The 22,588-nt window shown below is 36.2% G+C and overlaps 3 protein-coding genes across 3 annotated transcripts; 2 read left to right on the top strand and 1 right to left on the bottom strand.

The window, feature by feature from the left end:
- Nucleotides 1–4,094: 4,094 nt before the first annotated feature.
- On the top strand, nucleotides 4,095–4,553 carry LOC136985669 (general transcription factor II-I repeat domain-containing protein 2-like). The gene has a single exon (XM_067282993.1). It carries the CDS (start codon nucleotides 4,095–4,097, stop codon nucleotides 4,551–4,553), a length of 459 nt encoding a protein of 152 aa, XP_067139094.1.
- Nucleotides 4,554–17,423: 12,870 nt separating this feature from the next.
- Nucleotides 17,424–18,426, bottom strand: LOC136985668 (uncharacterized). The gene is made up of 2 exons (XM_067282992.1): nucleotides 18,183–18,426; nucleotides 17,424–18,079 (listed from the first exon to the last, which is right to left on the bottom strand). Exons 1-2 carry the CDS (start codon nucleotides 18,424–18,426, stop codon nucleotides 17,424–17,426), a joined length of 900 nt encoding a protein of 299 aa, XP_067139093.1.
- A 493-nt stretch (nucleotides 18,427–18,919) lies between these two features.
- On the top strand, nucleotides 18,920–20,146 carry LOC136985667 (uncharacterized). Its single transcript, XM_067282991.1, has one exon. The coding sequence runs from the start codon at nucleotides 18,920–18,922 to the stop codon at nucleotides 20,144–20,146; it is 1,227 nt and encodes a 408-aa protein (XP_067139092.1).
- The last annotated feature ends 2,442 nt before the right edge of the window (nucleotides 20,147–22,588 follow it).

Here is a 22,588-nt window from a genome sequence, read left to right as displayed (position 1 = left end):
ATGAAGTAGGGAAAGGATCCAACCAAATTCTGATCCTGATCTGTCTCTTGATTGCTCTGTATCAGGCATGTCAAACGCACAGCCCGCGAATACATAGGTTGCGGCCTGCCGAGACTGTTTAAAAATTTTTAAATATCAAGCTTTGATGCTTGAAGTTGGAAAGTTTGAACTTTTTGGTTGACGCTGGCGTCATGTGTAGTCATGTCATCGCTTGGGATGCTGCATGCTGGTGCGAGACATCAAATGAAAAGCAGTAGCCGAAGCCAAATGGAGATAAAAACACAAGACGATCAGAAACATGATAGAACGCTCTGCGTTCTAATCTGACACATGACATGTTTGTGTGGCCATCAGCCATACTGATATCTGTACATATTTTATTATATTATGTTAGGCTTAGGAATCTTTCTTTGTTTTTTGTTCTAACTGTTCTAGAAATTTCCTTTCCAACCGTTTTTCCCTTGGGTGAGGTTACCGTTTCTGAGAAGGGAACTGGGAAAACAAAGGAGAGGAGATGCCCTGGGGTCACGGGAACCAAGGGTGAGACATTTTTGGCTCGAACTCCAGAGAGAAATGACGTACAAAGGTAGTGCTCCAGGTCTGAAGAGAGAGGCTGGGGACTATGTAAAGCCTGCTCTTATTCCAATAATAAGAACGTTCCATAAAAGAACTTAGAAAGGAAGATATTGATAGGACACCAAGTTTGAGGTGTAGAGAAGGAAGGAACAGAGAAAACTATTCAGAGAAAAGAATTGAGACAGTGACCCATCTAAGACCACGAGGCCGAAAATCCCAGGTATTTCCTTCTTTCTATTCTTAGATACTTATTTTTTCTGATTCTTTTTCTTTAGTTATAAGTTATAGTTATAAGTCAATTCGCGGATATTTGTCGTGTCGCGTGGAATTGATTGCTCAGAAAAAAGGAGTCCAACGCCCGTTGTACTCAATATAATACTCCAGTTTTGCTTTGTAAGTTGGGATCCACTGATACAGAACCGGTTCAAGGCAAGAATAAATTACTTGTTAAAAAAGGAATCTGCAACTCGTAATTTTTGTGTTATTCTGTTCGCGGAGTACCATCATTGTCGAGATTAGAATCGTCTGAACGTATAATTCCTGCTTTTTCTCTATTTTCAAGTGAGCAACGGTTGACATTGGAGAAACGGCCATTAGTTTCAAAAGCAGGATCGCTGATTGGCCGCCTATCATCGTCAGACCTACGAAGCGCTGATTGGTCAATCAATCCTATCTTCAATCCATATAAAAAGGTCAAGTTTTGGCAGGAAAGCAGGTTAGTCAAACGAACTTGATTAAGAAAGTTGTTCTCGTCTCTACAATTCATCGTACAGTACAAGTCGTCACAAAGTGCAGTGTTTGCTCAATCGTTTGCAAATAGTATTTTGAACTCTAAAGTGGATTTTGGTTTTTATTCAAGAACAATGAGTAAGAAAAGGTCAATTGAAGAGGAACATCGTAATTTTCAACAAAAATGGGAACTGCAATATTTTTGTGTCCAAAACAAGAATAGAATATTATGCTTGATATGTAAAAACTCTTTCAGTTCCTAAGGAATATAATCTTAAAAGGCACTATGACAGAAATCATAAAAGAAACTATGACCAATACAAACAAAATCTAACACCTTATCTTTGCCGAGAAAGTTTAATTTAAAACAAACGTTTTCGACCTATTCCATAGGCCATCATCAGGCTAAATAAATCGAACAGTTCCGTTCCAGAAGAATGAATACAAATATTTAAATTTAAAAAATTAACAACGGATTAAAAGATTATACATAATAAACTAATATTGTATAAAATTAAAAAACAAAATAAAAATTAAAAATAAACTCAGAAAAATCTTCTAAATACAAGCATCAACTAAAACTCTAACTGTAAATCTCTATCTTCTCAGTGAGCTCCCCAACGTTGGCAAGGACCGCTGAGAAGATAGAGATTTACAAGAGCAAACTAGAAGGGGCGTGTATAAATGCGAGGGATGCTGAGGGCCTTCCATCGGCCTGGAAGTATATGGTTAAAAACTCTGCAAGGAACTCTTAATTTACATGTTTATCTTATGGTTCTGCATTAGTTTTAGTTGATGCTTGTATTTAGAAGTTTTTCTGAGTTTATTTTTAATTTTTATTTTGTTTTTTAATTTTATACAATATTAGTTTATTATGTATCATCTTTTAATCCGTTGTTAATTTTTTAAATTTAAATATTTGTATTCGTTCTTCTGGAACGGAACTGTTCGATTTATTTAGCCTGATGATGGCCTATGGAATAGGTCGAAAACGTTTGTTTTAAATTAAACTTTCTCGGCAAAGATAAGGTGTTAGATTTTGTTTATATAATTTTTTGCTGAGCACGTTCTATTTAATATGACCAATACGTTGCAATACTTTGTGAAGACAAATTGTCCGAACTGAAATCAATTCTTCAAAAACAACAAAGTGTATTCACTAAATCTGTTGAAGACAATACAGCTACTGTAAAAGTTAGTTATATATTATCACATTTAATCGCAAGCAGATTGAAACCATTTACTGAAGGGGAATTTATTAGTGAATGCTTAATTATAGTGGCAGAAGTATTATGTCCAGCACAAAAAAAAAAAAAAATTTGGTTAATGTTACCTATGGTTCCAAGATGGCGGCACTTTCGGTCGCCATCTTGGATTGTCTGGAGACTGCGCGTTTAGCGCTATTTTATTCCAAGATCACGTGTCTCCAAAAATATAATAACGTATTTTTTTCAATAATTTTAAGTTATCTAACGATTCCTTTTTTTATTCGATCCTACTTTTTTTCCTAGTTTGGTAGATTCCACTTCACTTTTTGGCAGGTCTTTTCTTCCCTGATGTTGTCATTTCTGCTACAACCATAGAAGACTTTTTGCTGTCGCCTTTTCCTTTTCCTTTCTTAGTATTTGCTTCTTATTAATGTTCGGAAGTAGTGCACACGGAACAGATTGTAGATCTAACCATTTTGGAGTTGTCCCAGTCCCTAGATACATCATAACCAATTCTTACAAAAAATTGGAAACTTTCTCCAGGTTTTTTATACTGATTCAATCAGATGTATGCTTCAGACAGTACCGAATGCCATACTTCCATTTTGCCGTACATTTCAAACAATGTGAGGGCGAAATGAACGACAAAAGACCACCACAATGGACATTGCCAAATGTGCTTTTAAATGTTTCCTTCGTATGCTGAATAGTTATTACCACTTTTACAAATCTTAGAAACCACGTGATTTTATGTCACTTCAATACTATAATTAACATGTTTTAGCACATGAGTTGCACATTGCATGAGTTCGTTGCAGTCATAATTTTAAAGCAAATTTAAAGCCATTATTAATATCATTTTCCCACCCTAATTTCGAAAATTCGTTTTCATCTATCTATTAGAATTTGCGAGGAGTACGACCTAACCAAAAGTTCATCAAAACTAATTTATACATAACTACTTGACACAAAATTACCAAAAAACCTAAAAAGGTTGAAAAATTTACAACATTATTTATATCGAATTCACGAATACTATCGTTTAGGCACAACATATTTACCTTTTCAACTTTTTTGGAAAAACTATTGTAAAAAATAGAAATCAAATATTCCACTATAGATACAACGCAACACTGTCAGTATCGTCTACCTACTGGTTAATTTGCATATTTTCACGAAAAACTACCGTCTACCACGTCATATTTTACAAATTTGCATAATCGTTCATTCTTTTTTTACATCCCGTTAAACGTCATTACGTATTACGTCAGTCATACATGATAGCGCCCTCTACCGCTATTACCTCAAGACACTCGGATTGGAGATTACCGGAAGCGCCGCCATCTTGGAACCATAGGTAACATTGGAAATGTAAGTTTGGGTCGAAATACTGTAGCTAGCAGAGTTGATGAAATAGCCGAGAATTTGAGAAACCAGCACAATTCAACAATATCAACATTTCAAGCCTACTCTATTGCAACTGAAAGTACAGATATTCGAAATATCGCTCAGCTGGCCGTTTTTATTCGCGGATGCGATGTTAATTTTAAAATAAGTGAAGAACTTTTGGAAATCATTCCTATGCATAATACAACCACTGGAGCTGATATTTTTGATGCACTTATGGAAGTTTTGAAGAAGTTTAAGTTACCATTGGAAAAGTTGGTTTGTCTTGCAACTGATGGTGCACCTACCATGACCGGTATTACTAAAGAAGTTGTTGCAAGATTAAAAGAAACATGCAAACAGCATGGTAATAATAATTTTGAACATTTTCATTGTATTATTCACCAGCAAGTACTGTGCTCCAAAGTTTTAAATATGGGACATGTTTTAAAAATAGTCATCAAAATTGTAAATTATATTCGAGCATGTGGACTTAATCATCGTCAATTTGCTTCATTTCTGGAAGATATGGAATGTGAATATACCGATCTACCATATTATACCGAAGTTCGATGGTTTTCGAGTCAAAGTGTTAAAACGATTCTTCAAATTGCTGGACGAAATCATAACTTTCTCGGAAGCAAAATATTATGAATGTGCTGAATTAAAAGATGGACAATGGACAAAGGTCCTGGCTTTCTCGGTTGATGTTACAAGTCATTTTAATCAACTTAATCTTAAGCTTCAAGGCAAAAATCATGTTGTTACAACGCTGTTTGATGATGATAACGTTTTCAAACAAAAATTATTACTTTGGCGAAAACAAATAGAAAAAGAAAACTTGTCTCACTTCGAAAACTGTCAATATCTATTGCTTTTTTTTTTTAACTCTTTCCGCCCTGTGGGCACTAAGAGGGCCTCTTTTAGTAGGCCCATTATGGGTTCGGCCAGGCCCACAATGGGGCGACCGGGTGGTGAGGGACAGGGCCCGACATATCCGAACGGACCACCCCCAAAAATTCCTGGGGATTATTCGACCCGTTCGGATTCGATCTCGGGTCCCCCAGAGCGGTAGGCTGTCACCTTGACCGCTCGGCCATCCGAATATCTATTGCTTAAATCACTTAAATTAAAATTTACAGAATATGCTCACCAAATTAAATTGTTGGAAACGGAATTCGATCGAAGATTTTCTGATTTTAAAAGCTGTGAATTACAATTTCGTCATTTTACTTCGCCTCTATCGATATTGTAATAATTGTAATATCGATATTAAAACTGTTGATGAAAACTTACAAATGGAATTAATTGAATCCAATGTGATAATTTGCTAAAGCAAAAATATATAGAAGTTGGAATTTTAGATTTTTATACATATTTATCTATAGATCGGTTTCCTAAAATGTTATCGTTTGTTACACGTATACTGGCTGTTTGGAAGCAGTTATTTGTGCAATCAACTATTTTCTTTAATGAAAAATAACAAAAATTCATAAAGGTCAAGATTAACCGATCAACATTTATCATCAATTTTAAAAATTTCACCAGCTGAATATATTCAACCAAATTTTGATGACTTGCTTTGTGAAAAACGTCAAATATCTTCTAAAAAGTAATATTAAACTGTGATTTTGTTTAATTTGTGTTTCTGTGCTGGCGTCTTATTTAGCGGTCTTTAAGTGCTCATTATTGGCGTTTTCCACCGTTGTTTCGACTTACTTCGCCTCTCCTGGAACCAATTACCGACGTAAGGCGAGGTATACCTGTATTTACGGTATACCTGGCAATGGCGCGTTTCAATTGTAGGGTAATTTCCGCATGTGAGTACACGCGACACGGAAAGACGACGGAACGGCAACCGTTTCCGCATGTGAGTACCAGGCTAAACAGTCATTCTCGTCTATATAGTGTTGCCAGACACGAGAATTTTTATGGGCGTATTCAAATTATTAGCGCGCTGCCAGCATCTCTGTTCAAAAATCTCAGATAACTTCCAGTTGCTGCAGCCAACTGCAAGCGTCTTTTACGGTGCTTGACACGCCAACAAACAAGATGGCAGCCACCACGAGACTCGCAACAACGTCACCTGTAACCCAAAGCCTAGCGAAAGCAAGCTGGAAAGGGTATTGCGCAACCATAAGTAGGCCATGTTGTATGAGGGGAGTTCAAATGAAAAGGTACGAAACGACACTGTGGGTATAATTGACGTCTTTATTCAAAGTAATCACCAGAGGCCTGAGCTCAACTATCCCACTGTTTAACGAGCCAAAGTATTCCCTGTTCCCAGAATTCCTGTGGCTGTGACAAAAGCCAGTCCTCCACTGTGTCCTTCAGTTCGTCGTCCGAGTTAAAGCACTTCCCTTTGAGATGCTTTTTGAGCGGACTAAACAAATGGAAGTCGCAGGGCGACATGTCCGGGCTGTAAGGCGGATGCTCAAGCTCCTCCCACTTGAACTTGGCCAGTACAATTTGTGACCCTGGAGACGTGTGGATGCGCGTTTCTCACTGACTTGTCGAACACATCGTCTCCGCCGTATACGGCCACCATCCGACGATGAATATCAGCCGGTTTAACACCTTCCGCAGTCAGATATCTGATAACACCTCGCTGCTCCTCAATCGTCGACTTTTGCAATGTGAACGCTATGATGTCCTCACATGCACTGCCGTGTCAATTGGACGAAACACACAAATGCCTGCTTCTCCCCTGCGTCGTGTGCGGGCGCATGCGCATGACGCACAATCACGCCGGACACTACATTCGCGTCCCTAGATGTCCCATTACGGTATCCCAAAGCGTGGCCTATTCCCATTTCAACCGGTTTGATTGTGACGACGTTTCGTACCTTTTCATTTGAACCCTCCTCGTATGTTGTCTTACATGTGCGAAGAAAACGCTTTCCTGTCACTACGAGAGGACGCCGAGTTTACGTTCAAAAAGGTGAAGGGAGGAAATGTTTGTTATTACGCTATTTTTTTGTACAAATTAAAAAAACACCTCATTTGTCATTTTTTTACGTTTTCCACATGCCGGGCTGCAATTTTTAGTCACAACGCTCTCAATTTTAGTAATGTCTTGCCCCTATACATCATACTTTTCTTGTTAACAAGGAAATCATGATTATCATCTATGTAGCTTTGGTCAGAAGAATATTTTTGAATTGAAATCACACGATTTCCGGTCTGAACCGGATGTTCTTATAGAATCTGGGCTTCCTGCCCCTAAGTTTTACATACCTGGTATCGACTTTCATCCGTCTAACCCGTTCTCAAGACTAAGGAAGGACAGACAAACAACAGACTGATGCCAGCAGAAATTTATAGGTGTACAGTTTTTAAAATGCGGCCCAATTATTCCTTACGTAAACGTGCATATCCAGAATTTTTTTAAATTAAAGAAATGGTAATGTATATGGATAATCTTTATACAAATTTCAATAAAATCATATTAAATTGGCCAAATTTTTTAATACTCACATATTTATCAATTATTTCTTAAGAAAGGTGCAGAGAGTGGTCATAGGCTCTAAGGCTAGGGCCTTCGGTACCACTCTTTCTCTTCTAACACTTCGATTCAAACTGATATCAATGGTGTTTTTAAAAATAAATTTTCTGTTTTTCTTTAAGATAGAAAAACTTCTTTTATTATGGAAACGTAATATCTTGAGCTAAACGTACTGTACAGTACATATGAAATGTTTATCAGATAGAGTATATTCTAGAAAGGTGACAGTGAGATTATCAGGCATCCATTATGTGATCAGTGTAATATGCCATTAGTTGTCAATAACGATTACAATTTAGAAATTTTTTTTGAATAAACGTACAGTAATTAAATAAAAATAGAAAACAAAAATCTTATAATGAAAAAGAAAGCATTGCAGCGTGCGCCTCCATTAAATGCTCACGTTTTTATTAATGAACACAACAAAGATTATTCAGGCTATCTAAAAATTTTTATTTAAATTTTAACGGCATAAATTTAATCATTAAATTTTGAACAATAAAATAAATTTTTAAAAGTTTTATGCAATGATTAAATGAAAAATGAAGAAAATTTCTTCTAAATTTTTATTATTATTATTTCTCTCATCCTCAAGCATAAATGCACGAACGTTCTTTTTTCTTGGAAATACTTCGATTATAATAAATGTTTATATAAAATAGTAATGAAAGTCCAAAGAATAAAAGTAGAGCTGTTAAAACAAAATTTACAAATAACTTAATTTTCATTTTTCTTCGAATTGTTTGCATGTGAAACAATTTAAATGGCACCTTTCCGATCTTCGGTTCATCATCGCCCGAAGTAATGACAGAATTAATATTTTTACGTAGTAAATATGCATCTTCTTCAATTTTTTCGAATGCTCTCGATTTCATTGGATACTCCGTAGAATTTTTGTATCCATTACGGCTGACAAAATTTATCATTACTTTCCAAACTGGATAAAAAGTTTTTCTCCAGGAGCGTGCCATTTCCGTCTTTTCAATTGTAGCGTTAAGCATATCTGAGGATGGAAACCAAAATAAAGAAATATTCTGATTATTCGGATGCAAATATCGGTATGGAAATGCTTTGCATAAGAAATTGTTGGTGATGATCATCAGCAGAAAAATACTTAATGAATGACGATGCATTACAAACGTTTTGAAACTTTCTTGGCTACTGCTCAAACAATATTCAGTATCAATTAGATAATAACTTCGGACGATTGTTTGTTATTAATTAATAATCTCAGTTTATAACAATTGTCGAATAATATTTTTTATTTGATAACCAAATTAAATCCTAACGAATTTTTATTGCGTGTTTTTATGAAAAAGTAAATAAAATCGTAAATTCTGCACAAAATCCTTTAGAATTGTAAATAAAACAATGCTTCTAAATAAATTAAACAACCGATTAATTTACTTTGCAACATTTAATTTTTCTCGTGTAAATTTGAAGTAAAACATTTATTATTATTTCTTCTTTCGGAAATTTTGGATTTATATGATAAAAATATAATGTGAAGGCTGATAATCTTGTTACGCACGCGATCTTGAATTAATGGCGTTAAAAATATAATGGTGATAATCTTTGGAAGTAGATAGAACCAAACAGTTTTATACATTAGAATCCCAATCTTCTTTTAACGCACGGTTCAGAAGTTTAAAATTTGAACTAGCTAATTTTATACACATTTTTAGTCTGAAAATTTGATAGGGATGTGTGCGTTGGGAACAATCGGGAGGGGTGGGATGTCCAGGTTTTGTAATAGTCTATATTTTCCTCGGAGTCTCAGAGAATAAGTGAAAAATTTGGTGCAGATTGACCAAACACGTAAAAACGGAGATCATCTATATACAATAGTGATGTAACGAATATTCGGTTACTACCCGGTATTCGGCCTGTTCGGCTTATTTTTCACTATTCGGCCGAATACCGAATACCTAAAAACAGGAGTAAGAAATAACAAAAACACAGTAAATTAACCATTTTGGTAACTTTTATTAATGCTGAATATTAAACTACAGTAGAGAACCGAAAATCGGAATCAATTGGGGACTGGGGTTGTTCAGATTAGGGATTTGTTCCGATTACGGTCTATGTACGAAAAAATATATTAACCTGTCCGATGTTCAAATTTTTCTCCGTTGCGTGTCGCTTTGTGTTGAATTTTTCTCCGTTGCGTGTCGCTTCGTGTTGAATTTTCGTCGATTTTAAGCCTAACGAAAATTTTTATAATAGTAATCGAGGCTATCGTATCGTTAAAAATTATTTCTTTATTTTGTACAAACAAAATAAATATATTGAAGAATATAAAAACATGAAAATTATACTTTAGAAGTAAATTTAGTATCAAAAACGTTCGATTCAGCACGACACAGTCCGACTGAAAATCGTGCCGATTACCGGCGATTCCGATTACCAGGGTGCCGACTTACGACTCTCTACTGTATAATTATTAAAGTTAATAAGAAATAGCGTCTAACTCTAGTATTAAATTCTTTCGTAATTAAATAATAATATAGCCTTTATCTAGCCGGATATCTTATGGCATTGATGGCGTGTAGCTTAGAATGTATCGGGCATTAATGTTATTGTTTAGTTAGTTATGTTATATTCGTATTTGCGTATATTTTAATATTTTTTACGATATTTTAAAATGATTACGAAACGTTTTATTGAAACTTATCGTATTTAATGAAAGAATTATTTATCTATTTCTAGAAGATGAGTAACTAATATATAAGTTATTTTATATATAAAGCAAAGAATGAGCATTTCTCATTATATGCAAAAGATAATATTTGAAATCATGTTAATTTTAAAAATATTGACAAAAACAATAGCAACAAAATATCACAAAACTTCACAAATAAACCCTCCAATAATCACTCACTTACTCCGACTCAGCTTCTTTATGAATATACTATAAACATCCAAAACACCTTATTGCTGAGAACAACTATTTATTAACTAAAACTAACGTTTTCGGCCCAATTTATGGGGAGATGCCAAAATTCTTGCAAAGGTACGCTCGCCAACACTGTCATCCATAACTGAAAAATGCGAAATCTACAGAGCGAGTTTGGCTGACAGATGTTTAAATTATAAGGATGCGACGGGGTTACCGTCATCCTGGAAATACATAGTAAGACGTAACACAAGTAATAATACGTCTGCCGTGACTCAGTAGGTATCTGAGTTTATGCATAAGGAATTGTTCCTTAAGATTTACGGCCAGTCACAGTATTTTATTTTCATTTTCATTTTTCGTGTTATTTTGAATTTTTTGTTGTTTATTATTTGGTGGTATGCTTGTTCTATTAATTTAATTTAAACCTATGTTCTAATTTGGTTTAATTTTGAACGTGTTCGATTTTGTATTAGAGTCGAACAACTGTAACCTGAAGATGGCCCATAAATTGGGCCGAAAACGTTAGTTTTAGGTAATAAATATTTGTTCTCAGCAATAAGGTGTATTGGATGTATCTAGTATATTACATAAATTATAAACCAACTAGCAGGTAGGCCCGGCGTTGCTCAGGCAAAAGTAACGATAGTGAAGATTAAGATTATTACGTTATAGTCACGAAAGAAAGAGAGTAATTTCATCAACAAACTAAGTATTTTTAAAGAAAGGTCGAATTTGAAAATCGAATGTCCTAATATTGTTCGATTTTCACGACGTGTTCTGATTATATCGTTCAATTTTCATCGAATGTTCTAAAGAAGAAAAGTCGAGAAAAACCGAACTAATCTGTTTAAATTTGAAAATCAAATAGGCCTATGTTCTAACGTATTACTCTTTTTCTTTTTTTTTCCTCCAGCGCCCGTAAATCTTGCACGTCGCTTTCTCTTGTTCTCCATTGTTACTTAACACTTCCATTGTTGATGGAAGTGTTAAGCCTTAATCCTGTCCCTCTCCCCGTGGGGAGGAATTTCGAAAAATCTCCTCTTAGTGAACGTTTTCGTGACGCACCGTAACTATGTACCAAATTTCAACTTTCAACTCTTAACCGTTTGGGCTCTTAACATTTCCATTGTTACGTAACACTTCCATTTTTAACGCTTTTATTGTTGACACTTCCTATTGTTACTTCACACTTCCATTGTTACTTAACACTTCCATTGTTGATGGAAGTGTTAAGACTTAATCCTGCCCTCTCCCCCGTGGAAAGGAATTTCGAAAAATCTCTTCTTAGTGTGCGTTTTCGTGACGTACCCTAACTGTGCACCAAATTTCAACTTTGAACTCCTATCCGTTTGGGCTCTGCGCTGATTATTATTATTATTATTATTATCAACTCGTCTCGATTATATATATAGATTTGGGACTAGAGGTAGACGTTAGGCTCCATCTCATATTAACTTTAATAATTATAATTTAATTAATTAATTTAAATAATTTAGACCTACTGGAAGAAAATCGTAGTGACAGCGGGCCAATAGAGAGCAGGGTGCGCGATCCTTGCCATAATGCGGTTTGAGTGCCAATTTTCGTATGTGCATCAATCAAGCCGAATAGTTTAGCCGAATATTCGGCCATTCGGTATTCGGCCATGCTCCTAGCCGAATATTCGGTATTCGGCTGAGGCCGAGTATACTATTTGTTACATCACTAATATACAGTAGTACACAAAAAAATCTCAAAACGCAAAGGGTCAAATTTGACACAATTCCAGTACTTTCCTTGTTATGTATACATAAGTCAGAAGTAAAATAAAATTATTTATAAAATAATGTTCTATCGCCGAGTGTTTAACGTCACTACTTTATAAAATCATTGTAAAAAAGGCCGGATGGCAAAGAGGTCAAGGTTAGCAGCCTGCCGCCCTGGGGGACCCGGGATCGAATCCGGACGGGTCGAAAAATCCCCAGGTATTTTTCGGGGGTGGTGCATCTGGATATGTCGGTCTCCGTCCCTCACCACCCGGCCATCCCATTGTGGGCCTGGCCGAACCCATAATGGGCTTGCTATAAGAGGCCCTCTTAGTGCCCACAGGGCGGAGTTACAAAAAAAAAATCATTTGTAAAATAATTTTATCATCAAAATTATTTGTAAAAAATTTTTGTAATTCTGGTGCGGTTATTATAATAATATTGTAAATGTATCAAGCCTCTACATATGTGTGTCAATTTTTTATTGTATGTACTTTAACAGCTCTTTGAGCGTGGTTATATACCTATGGAAAATATTTTAATTGTTTGTGTTAGAGATGAGGAAGGTTTGCCCTCCCACCTCCTATTTTAAGCATAATTTTGTAATTTACATAATGGTGAAAACACTGAGGAGGGGTTGGAGTACATTATACCAACCCGAAATCCATATGTAGTTCAATTGTAAATAAAAAGTAATTTTGCTAACCAGAAATTGCTGTGAGATACGTCTACCAAAGTATTTGTTTGGATTACAGAGACGGATTAACATTGAAATCTACCATACAGCAAGTCGATTATATATTCTACATATCGATTTTTTCTAATAAACCATCAACCGCGATATACGAAGGCTCCATTGTAATTTAGTGAAAACAAAAAACCGCTTACCTTTAAGATTTTTATTTTGAAGTTATTCTTTCCGAAAGGACCGAAAATACTTTGTCCATTTGCTCATTTTAATACCAATAAGTAAATAATAAAAGCTTATATAAATTGTACTATGTATAAAAAAGAACACGAGTAGACAGCACACAAGTATTACCGTTCTAGGCGCAAAACAAAGGATGAAATGATTTGTAACCAGCCTAAAATGTAGCCAAGTCAAATTTTTTAACCCAAAAAGTAGCCAAACTATGTGTATTCTAAAATGCCTCTTTTGTCACATCACTAGTATACCTCAAAGGATGTGACAGGGTTAACCTTTTCCTTATCAATATATTTTTTTAATAATGATACTTCATTAAAAAGATCATTTTCGGAAATATTGCTATCTGGAAAATGTTGACTAATGTGATGAAATGATTTTTGCACATCTTCCCAATTAAGTTCTTGTTTTAACATGACCCATATCATTGAAATGTCCCAGCAAAGAATTCCCGTTATTCACACATACAGCCCTCAAGGTCACATTCCTCTTTTTTGTTCTAAAGGGATTAGTCACCAGAAGGGTTGGGAAGGAAATTTCTACAAGGGACAAAATATATATCTAATATGGCGTACAGCCACAATACGAAACGATCTTTACCGAATCTTAAACATAAGACGCAAGTTTATGACACATAATTGACAAAAATTTAATCCTTTTTAACAATTTGCTGCGGGACAAATTGTTAAAAAGCGGGACGTCTGGTCACCTTACTTTAATTAGATACCATTTTTTAGATACCAAACTTTTACTAAGCAAACGTTTTCGTTACATTTAACTATTAAGAATCCAGCCAAATACCTAGAAAGGTTATGTTATCCGTTCTTTAAATACATCCCGGTTGGCAATTTTCTGTCGACTACGTTACTTCAGATTTCTTTCAATGTGTAATCATTTTTGTATACTATTTGGTTTTAAAAACTACAGATATTTCGTGTTTAATTGAAAAGTCTGATAAGAAATAAAATTCGTGCGATTCATAAAAGATATTTAAAACAAAGTCCTTCGCCGTCTGACTTAACGTTCTTTGCCTGTGACCAATCGAACTTCGTGACACGGTGCTACTCAAACTGTGATCCACGGACCGGAGATAATCCGTCTTATCTATGTAAAGTTAAACAAAAATGATGATTTTTATTTAATTTCACAAAAGTATTGGTACACGAGGGTTTGGAACGAAAAAAGAAAAAAAAACTGGGTGAGTGAAACGTGTTGCATCTATTGTTTTAAAGTCTTTATGTAGTAGCCAATCGATCCGACATCTTACATATAAATTATTGTTATATAACTTTACATTTTTAAATTAAAATAATTAGTTAGGCTATATAAAACATATATGTTTATAAAGTTAGATAATAAATTTATATTTATAAACATGTAATCTGAATTTTAAAGTAATTTAATTCTGTTCTCTTTTTTAACAAGTTAATCTCGAAAAATAAATCGTGGTTGTCAAATCTTAACTCGTGAATTTCGTTACAGAATGTTACGGTGTTACGGAAGCGTAACTCGAGCAAAGTTCGTCAAACTGTCCATGAGGCTTGCCCCTCAAGAAATAGTCACATGTTAGCAATAAAGGATAACTTTGAACTCGTTTCTACATTCTGGCGGGAAGTGTGCTGTCGGACTCAACAACGGGTGTTTGTAATAGTAGTTTACGGTAGGAAGCAACGTGGCGTGCTCCATGGCTCAGATAGTTCCGACAGTTTTAAAAATTTTGTCTCTAAAAACGCATATTTTAAAATTATGGATTCTGCCATCAAGATACTGTCGACACTACGCACGTCGCCATCTTTTTCTTTCTTTGTCCGTCGTTCGCAATGTCTACGAACGACCGCTATTAACGAACACACACTACAACACAGTGGCGACTTTAGGGGGTGGCGAGCAGGGCAATCGCCCGGGGCCTCGCGCAACAACTCGAGTAGAAAATAGTTGATATTTAAAACTTTTTATTTTATCCTTAGCTATTAGTTATAAGCCGCAAGCATCATTTTTAAATCCCTGAGTATATCTTTTAAGGCATTTATGACCTTAGTTTATCATCATTACTAATTTGTCGTCTTTATGTTTGTTAACTTTTATAAATCTTCTAATATAATATTTTAACACTCTAAATTTATTTATTTATAACTTTTGCATTTCTCGTCAATCGTCAGAAATATCTATTTTCAATTCACATACTTTGCACAAAGGACAAGGGCCTCACAAAGATCTGCCGCCCGGGGCCTCGCAATCATTAAGGCCACCGCTGACTCTACGTCAGTGTTTCCCAACGTGGGGCAATTCAATTTTAGGGAAGGCAATTCGAAAATGGACTCGTCCAGAGTTTAAGTTAACCGTATAGTCACTGTATGCTATATTCATTATGGTTAATGTTACCTTAGGATCCAAGATGGCGGCGGGGAAAATTTTTCCCTACGTTGGACACTGCGACGGGGAAAAAATTTTTTCCCTAGAGTCGAGACGTCGACGACGTGGGGATTTTTTTTTCTTTTTTCGGTTTCTACCATGCGTTCGACTTGGCCCAAGGACTATATACTACAAGGATAGCCAGATCCTGTATATTTGTTAGCGTGACCTTGGATCTATGTGACGTCACAGCAAGCCCTCTACTTCAACATGACAGATGCTTTTAAATAACAAAATACGATAAAGTACTAAATCATTTCTTAATTAATTTCTAAATTACTACTAACTGTTAACTACTACACAATTTTCGGATTTAATAAGTGTATGTAAATAAATTTACAAGTCTTTTGTCTAATACGTATTTAATAAATTAATGAGCTATATTTTTTATTATGTGGTTATCTTACTTAACTTTTTAAATTTTTTTTGACAATCACCATTTTCAGAAGGCAATCTTTTCAATATTTTACATTTTTCTTGTTTAAGATTTCTATAATTAATTCTTATTATAGTTCTTAATTTACAAAAATCTTTTATTAAAGAAAAAGGTAAAACTTTTTCTTGTTTTGATATTTCCACTGACAAATTCTGTACAACTCCGGGGCCTTTTTTATACGATTCACCGTGATATATTTCGAAATATTTATTCCATTCTATAATTTTTGCTAGCCATTCATCAGTAGGTTTGATAAGCTCTCCATAAGATAAATGCTGCACCCACGATGGAATGCAATAGTTGTGATAATTTTTAATTTTGCTAGTGGAATTACCCAAGTTTGGGAGTTTTTCTTTATATTTATAGGCAAGATATCCTGCTATATACTCGAGAGCATCGTGAGAAGTTTCTTCAGAGATTATGTTAAAGTCTGGATTGCATGTAGAGTTTCCTGAAGATATATTTGAATAAAAAGTAGTTTTACATTCAGTATATTGGTCTGTATTTTCACTTGATACTTCTACATGTGCTTTCTCTAAAACTTTGGATATAATATATTCCTCTTGTATTTGATCTGTGGTATTTACTTTTGACTCTAAAATACCAGGATTTTTACCTAAAATAATCAATCTAATCCTATATATAGCATTCAGTGGGCTTGGATGTTCATTAGGACCCCTGCTTCTAATTTGAAAAAAAAAGTTTTCGAGACAATCTTGATTTAACTTGTGAGTGCAGATGTATTTTATATCAAAAGTCGATTTCATATCTTGGAAAAGATCAATTAGCGATTTCATTGAGATTATCATTCCTTTCTGAAAAATTTGGAGGGCATTTTTTCCATTTGCTCTCATTGTTGAAATTATTTTTATCATTTTATTTAAATGTTCTTCTTGTAATTCCAAGTCTACACCATATCCATTTTTGCTTGGAACAGAACCTTTTGGTGCATAGCTATTAAAAATATCGAACCACATATTTACATGTCTAATAAAATTACCCAATCTCTCTGCCATTTTCTTGTCCGTACCGGGAAGGTAGTGTAGAAGAGCTGTAGCCACGGTATTTGATAAAATCTGAGCTGCCAATTTAACATTTTGGCGCTGGCTTTTTTGACAGTTTAAATGTTTTTCATTAATTTTCCAACACGAATTCACTTCGGTATCGGTAATAGAAATTAGGGCTTGCAATGGAGTTTTATTTATTACAGAACCGTCTTCAAACTTAAAACCTACATCAATGAGCCAGTTTCGCAATAATTTCAGTAAATGAGGAGCATCTGCAAATATATATACATGATTTTTTGTATTTGGATGAAGGAAAAACGTTTTATTGATATTCACATTTAATTCTTTCCATAAACTTATATTACTGCAACTACAGTCACTGACGCAAGCTACTACATTATACGATAGTAAATAAAGTTCTGCTATTATTTTTAAAAGTATCTCTCTTGTCATTTTTTGATCAAACCCGATATAAACAGGTTGCTTCCAGTTTGAAAAAAGACCTCTTATCATGACGACTTGCATTTGATTGTAAGGTCCTAGAACTTCATCTGCAGAGACGTCATACTCTTCAACTGCCTTAATTTTCACTTCATCAAATGAAAGCACCACTGTTTTTTTCAAAAGGTGTACAATTTTCTCCAGCCAATTTCAACATTAATAAGACATCTTTTAATATTCCTTGTCGTAAATTTACTCGAGATGCCCATTTCTTTAAAGACGATACACATGGCAAAGGATAATGCAGTTTATTTTTTAAATATAAGTAGCATTTTTTGCTGTAATACCTTAATGTTAAGGCTATCGACATATCTTCTGTGTTCCAGTTAACTCGTTTTTTCTTTTTTGATAGTAATGAAATTTGACTTTTTGTGAAAACCTGTGTCAACAAATCTGTAGTTATCTGGCTAGATTTTCGTAGATTTGGACGATAGATATTTCTTCTTTTGTAATATCGTAATAAATCGTTTGATACTTTTATTCTTTTCTTATAATCTTCTTTCAATTTTTCATATTCTGATTTTAAAACATTATATTCTTCTAACAGCTTCTTATATTTAATTTCGTAATGATATTCATCTTGAAGATTGTTACTATTGTTACCATTATTTGTTAAAAGATCATTAACTTCTTCTTTTTGTTTTCTTTTTGAACTTCGTCTTTCTCGTTCCGTAACTGTTGGGTTCATTCTATCGGGAAGATTTAATGTAGGGATAGCTGTTTTCTTCAGAATCTTTCTAACTGGTAAACCTGAAATAGAAAATATTCTGCAGTTTTATACTAAAACAAGCAAATTAAACATTCACGCACAAAAACAAGTAATTTATATGAATGAACTGTACTTATGACTTACCCAACAATTCATTTTGTAAATCTCTTTCATAATCACTTTGAACAAAATGAACAGAACATATTCTACTTGTATCTGGATTAAATTTATCGCCCCTTTTGCAACGATTAATCCATTCAGACCTAATGCTTTTAGAAATTAAGTCTTTTTGTCTAGGAAACACGTGAAACGTTACATTTTCTCCTTTAGCTTTTATTGCAAGAAGGTTATTATTGCAACCATATACAGCACACCTAGTACCCGGCATTTTGTCCTTCACCTAAACATAAAAATATAGCTTTAAATATTTAATGACTTATATTTAAATCATCTTACCTTATAAACAACTTAGTCAAATAAACAATTACAGAAATATTAAAATAAATCACTTCGTTAATAACAAAATTGGACGAATATTAAAGCGAAAACTAAACACGTGCACACGCTGATATACGTAAAGAAAGAGGTCAGGTCTCGTGCTGACGTCACTAACTTCGCATTCCTGGCTAACATTGTAGAATAGGGATCTGGCTATCCCCATCCCCTCCCTGGGCCCGGAAGACTTCTATGACCATCTAGGCGTGCCAACGGGTTTCTCGACGGGGTGGACAGCGGCCAAAGTTACAAATAAAGTCCTTCAGGAAGTGGAGAAGATACACTTCTCTAAACTTGCCCCATGGCAAAAAATAGAAGCAGTCAACACCTTCGTCCTGCCAAAGTTGACTTTCCACCTAACATTAGGCACGACTGCGAAGAAAAAGATGCACGCAATCGACAACACTCTCAAAAAATTTGCTAAGCGCTGGCTAAACTTGCCCCAAAGAGCAAGTGCTGAAATACTTTACCTTACCCATAATCAGGGAGGTGCTAACTTCCTTCCTTTAAGCTCTTTTTCAGACATAGCCCAGATCAACCACGCTCTCCATATCTTCCAATCACGTGATGAGCGAGTAACCAGCTTAGCCTTAAGTGCATTAACATCAATCATCCACAAACGCATCAGAAGGGCACCATCAGCGAGGGACATCTGTACGTACCTGAACGGTTCCCTGGAAAACGAGTTTGGTCTACGCTCCCACGACATCCGGTCGACTTGGACCCGCCTGCGTGATGCGACTCGTCGCCTGAGGAAGGTGCTCCCAATTGAATGGGTCGAGGGTGAGGGCCCCCCTGCCCTAGCAGTTAATGGCAACATTCTGCGCAAGAACAACTGCAACAATATCCTCATCGGTCTGGTCAGGCTTAACCATCTACTTTCTCTACAAAGGAAACCTGACCAGGGTAAGGCGTTCAGGATAACCAGTGCCTGCAGGGAGAGCAACCACTTCTTGCGGGACGGTAGGTATACGCAATTTGCAGACTGGAGATTTATACACCGGGCCCGCTTGAGTGTTGTTCCCCTGCATGGCCTCAGAAGGTTTGGTAACAGGTCAAAGAAATGTAGGAGATGCACGTATGGCAACGAAACTCTAGCACATGTCCTGTGTCATTGCCTCCCGAGCATGACCAGCATCACAAAACGGCACGACAACATCCTCCGCCGCCTTTCCAATGCCTTCACCAAGGAAAATGGTCTCCTGCTCATCAACCAACGAGTCCCGGACTTCACGGACAACTGCAGACCAGACTTGGTATACATTGATGACGCCGCCAAAGAGGCAACTATTGTGGACGTTACGGTCCCATTTGAAAATGGGGAGGAGGCCTTCTCCACTGCAAGAACAGCCAAAATTCGTAAGTATCAAAACTTAGTTTCCCATTTCAGAAATAAAGGCTTCAATACCTTTTGTGACGCCTTTGTGGTTGGCGCGCTGGGTGGTTGGGACCCAGCCAACGAGTCTATATTACGTCGCCTGGCCATCCCGAAGAAATATGCCGCAACGATGAAGCGCCTGATGGTGAGCGACACCATAAAAGCAAGTAGAGAGATCTTCACCAACCACATCTATGGCTACAACTCTACAAACGTAGGACATCCTCACCACTAATCTTCTTCACCTGCTGTTCCACCGCTCACCGCTCCCTTGGACTTTGTTTGCCTCGTCCACACATCCTCTGTAAATAATGTACGCGCTAAGCAGGCTAAGAGCCCTTGTAAACTCGCGTTTTACTACTTCCTGTTACAGCTTTGTATACTTTTGGCAGGCCAAGTGCCCATGTCATCCCCGCGACTCCTCACTTTTTATACTGTTTTGTTAGTTGTGTGGCTGGCTATGTGCCCATGTCGGGAGCTTTTGTCAAACGCTAACAGTTTGACCTTGTATATTAGTCTCCTCATACTTGTATTTTCTCTCTTAGTGGATTCTTAGTTTAATAAAAAGTTTTTAGATCTGGCTATCCTTGTAGTATATTGTCCTTGGACGTGGCCGAGTTTCCTGTAACCTCGAAACGGAGACGGTAGTGTATATTTGCGACGGTAGAGGGAGCTTTTTCGTAACGTAGTGCGAGAGTTAAATCGGCGGGAAATACGTAGGGGTGTTACGAACGAATATGCAAATGCATAATCTACGACGTGATTTCTGTTTCTTTGTGGGCAATTTTATGCAAATCGACTAGTTTCCAGTTGGAATCGTTTACTGCAGTGTTGCGACGAATTGCGTATTGGAATAATTGCTGTTTTTTTTTTCTCGTTACGATATTTCATTTTTTTTCCCTCCCCACCTCCCCGAGTTTAGTTTATTGCCAATTGTTCGATAATGAGTAGTTTTGCCGATTTGAGTTTCAACGACGAATTTCGGTCGAGTTGCACCACCCGTGATTTCTACAAGTTAATGGAAGACGACTTTTTGGAGCTAGGTTTGCCTCCCCGTATCGATAACGCATTGAAATTTGCTGTAAAATTAGGCATACAGCCGACCGAGTCCGTTTGCATTCCGTGCGATTCTAAATGCAAATTATATTATCGGAGTAATAGAGAAAGCTGTTTCTTGCGATGTAGTAAGTGCGGAACGAAGACTTCTGCCTTTGAAGGAACATTTAAAAGTAAATTTGGCCACATTTCTTGGGGTTGCATTCTGTCGTTTATATGGCCAAGTAGTAATAAATCGAACGGAGGAAAACTCCAATCGACCAATAAAAGAGCAGCCGAATCGAAAAGAACAGGGAAGAAAAGAGTCGCACCAAAGGAAAAGGGAAGTATCGAGGCTGGCAAAACCGAAAAAAAGAATGGATCGGAAAGGAAAAAAAAGCAGGAAGAAGTAGGCAACCACCATCGAATAGTGAGTAAAAAAATTTTTTGTTGTTTCGGTTAACGTCCGCGGAGTCTGCAGAGAAATTCAAGATGGCGGCCAGAAACGCGGACATCTTGAATCGAGGGAAAGATTTTTTCCCCGTCGCAGTGTCCAACGTAGGGAAAAATTTCCCCTGCCGCCATCTTGGATCCTAGGGTAACATTAACCTTTATTATAAATATGGATTTAAGTTAGTTTTAGTTTTCTTTATTCTTTGTTTCCCTTTCATTCTAGAACTTTTCTTTATAACCCTTCTCCCTTAAGGTGGGATTAACAATTCTGGGAATCACTGAGAACAAAGAGATGAATGAAGCCCTGATGCCGGTGAAAGAGCACAAAGGACATTCTTTGCACAGATCTTGAGGTGGACAGACATGAGTTGTGGTGTTCCAGGTCGCGTTTGGCAACGACTGGAAAGTGCAAGAGACTTTGATGAAAGGATCGGGTTTTATCGTGGTTACGACAAAACAGTGTGGCAATTAAGTGTATATGTTAGGGGGGCATAAGAATTTTAGAAAGGCTTAGGTGGGGCATAGCACAAAAAAACGTTGGGAAACACTGCTCTTCGTCTTTGCTCTATCACGTGATATAGCTGACCGGAAACGCGTCAGAGCTGTAGTCACGTGACCGATAACGGCGAGCGAGTTAGTCACGTCACTGGACGACATGGACGAGGTCACGTGACACGAATTGTAAGCGTCCGCCGTCCAACGTGCTACTCTGCGACGTGAACAAGGTTAAGCAATGGCGGCTTCCACCGTGCAGAGTCGGTAAGTAATCCGATGAGTTTTTGCTTATAGCTCTTATTATACGCGTCGCCCCCAAAAATTTCTGTGTTTAGGACACGTCTACTAGAGAGGTGTCTTAAGAGAGCAAAATTAGAAAAAAAAAACGCCTTATGTACTAAGGATGGACTTTTTACCTTGTTTTTTTTCCTTTTGCTAGACAGTTTGAAAATCGCTATTATCTGTTCTGACTAAATATATTTTCGCTATTTTATCAAGTAAGTTTATAAGAAATATATTTCCGGAGAATAATAATTAAGTTTTATTAAGTTTAATTTATCTAAATTAAGTTTTTAGATAATTTTTTTTTTATTGTCAGAATGTCAAATTTGGATTTTGAGTAAGAAGAACTGTCTGATAGTGACTCAGACAGCTCTATCGCCGTTAGCCAGGATGTGTCGTCAGATAACAGCGA

Source organism: Centruroides vittatus, unplaced genomic scaffold, assembly GCF_030686945.1.
Source record: "Centruroides vittatus isolate TY-2023 unplaced genomic scaffold, ASM3068694v2 contig_975, whole genome shotgun sequence".
Classification (NCBI taxonomy): Eukaryota; Metazoa; Arthropoda; class Arachnida; order Scorpiones; family Buthidae; genus Centruroides; species Centruroides vittatus.
The sequence above is the reverse complement of the archived record's forward strand: the minus strand, read 5'-3'. Positions and strand labels throughout refer to the sequence as shown.

Excerpts from the sequence above, each read along its gene's own strand:
- LOC136985669 (XM_067282993.1), top strand. The coding sequence starts at position 4,095 with ATGCATAATACAACCACTGGAGCTGATATTTTTGATGCACTTATGGAA.
- LOC136985668 (XM_067282992.1), bottom strand. The coding sequence starts at position 18,426 with ATGCCGGGTACTAGGTGTGCTGTATATGGTTGCAATAATAACCTTCTT. Across the intron at positions 18,080-18,182 it reads TTTACAAAATGAATTGTTGG|GTTTACCAGTTAGAAAGATT; the intron begins GTAAGTCATAAG and ends TTTCTATTTCAG.
- LOC136985667 (XM_067282991.1), top strand. The coding sequence starts at position 18,920 with ATGCACGCAATCGACAACACTCTCAAAAAATTTGCTAAGCGCTGGCTA.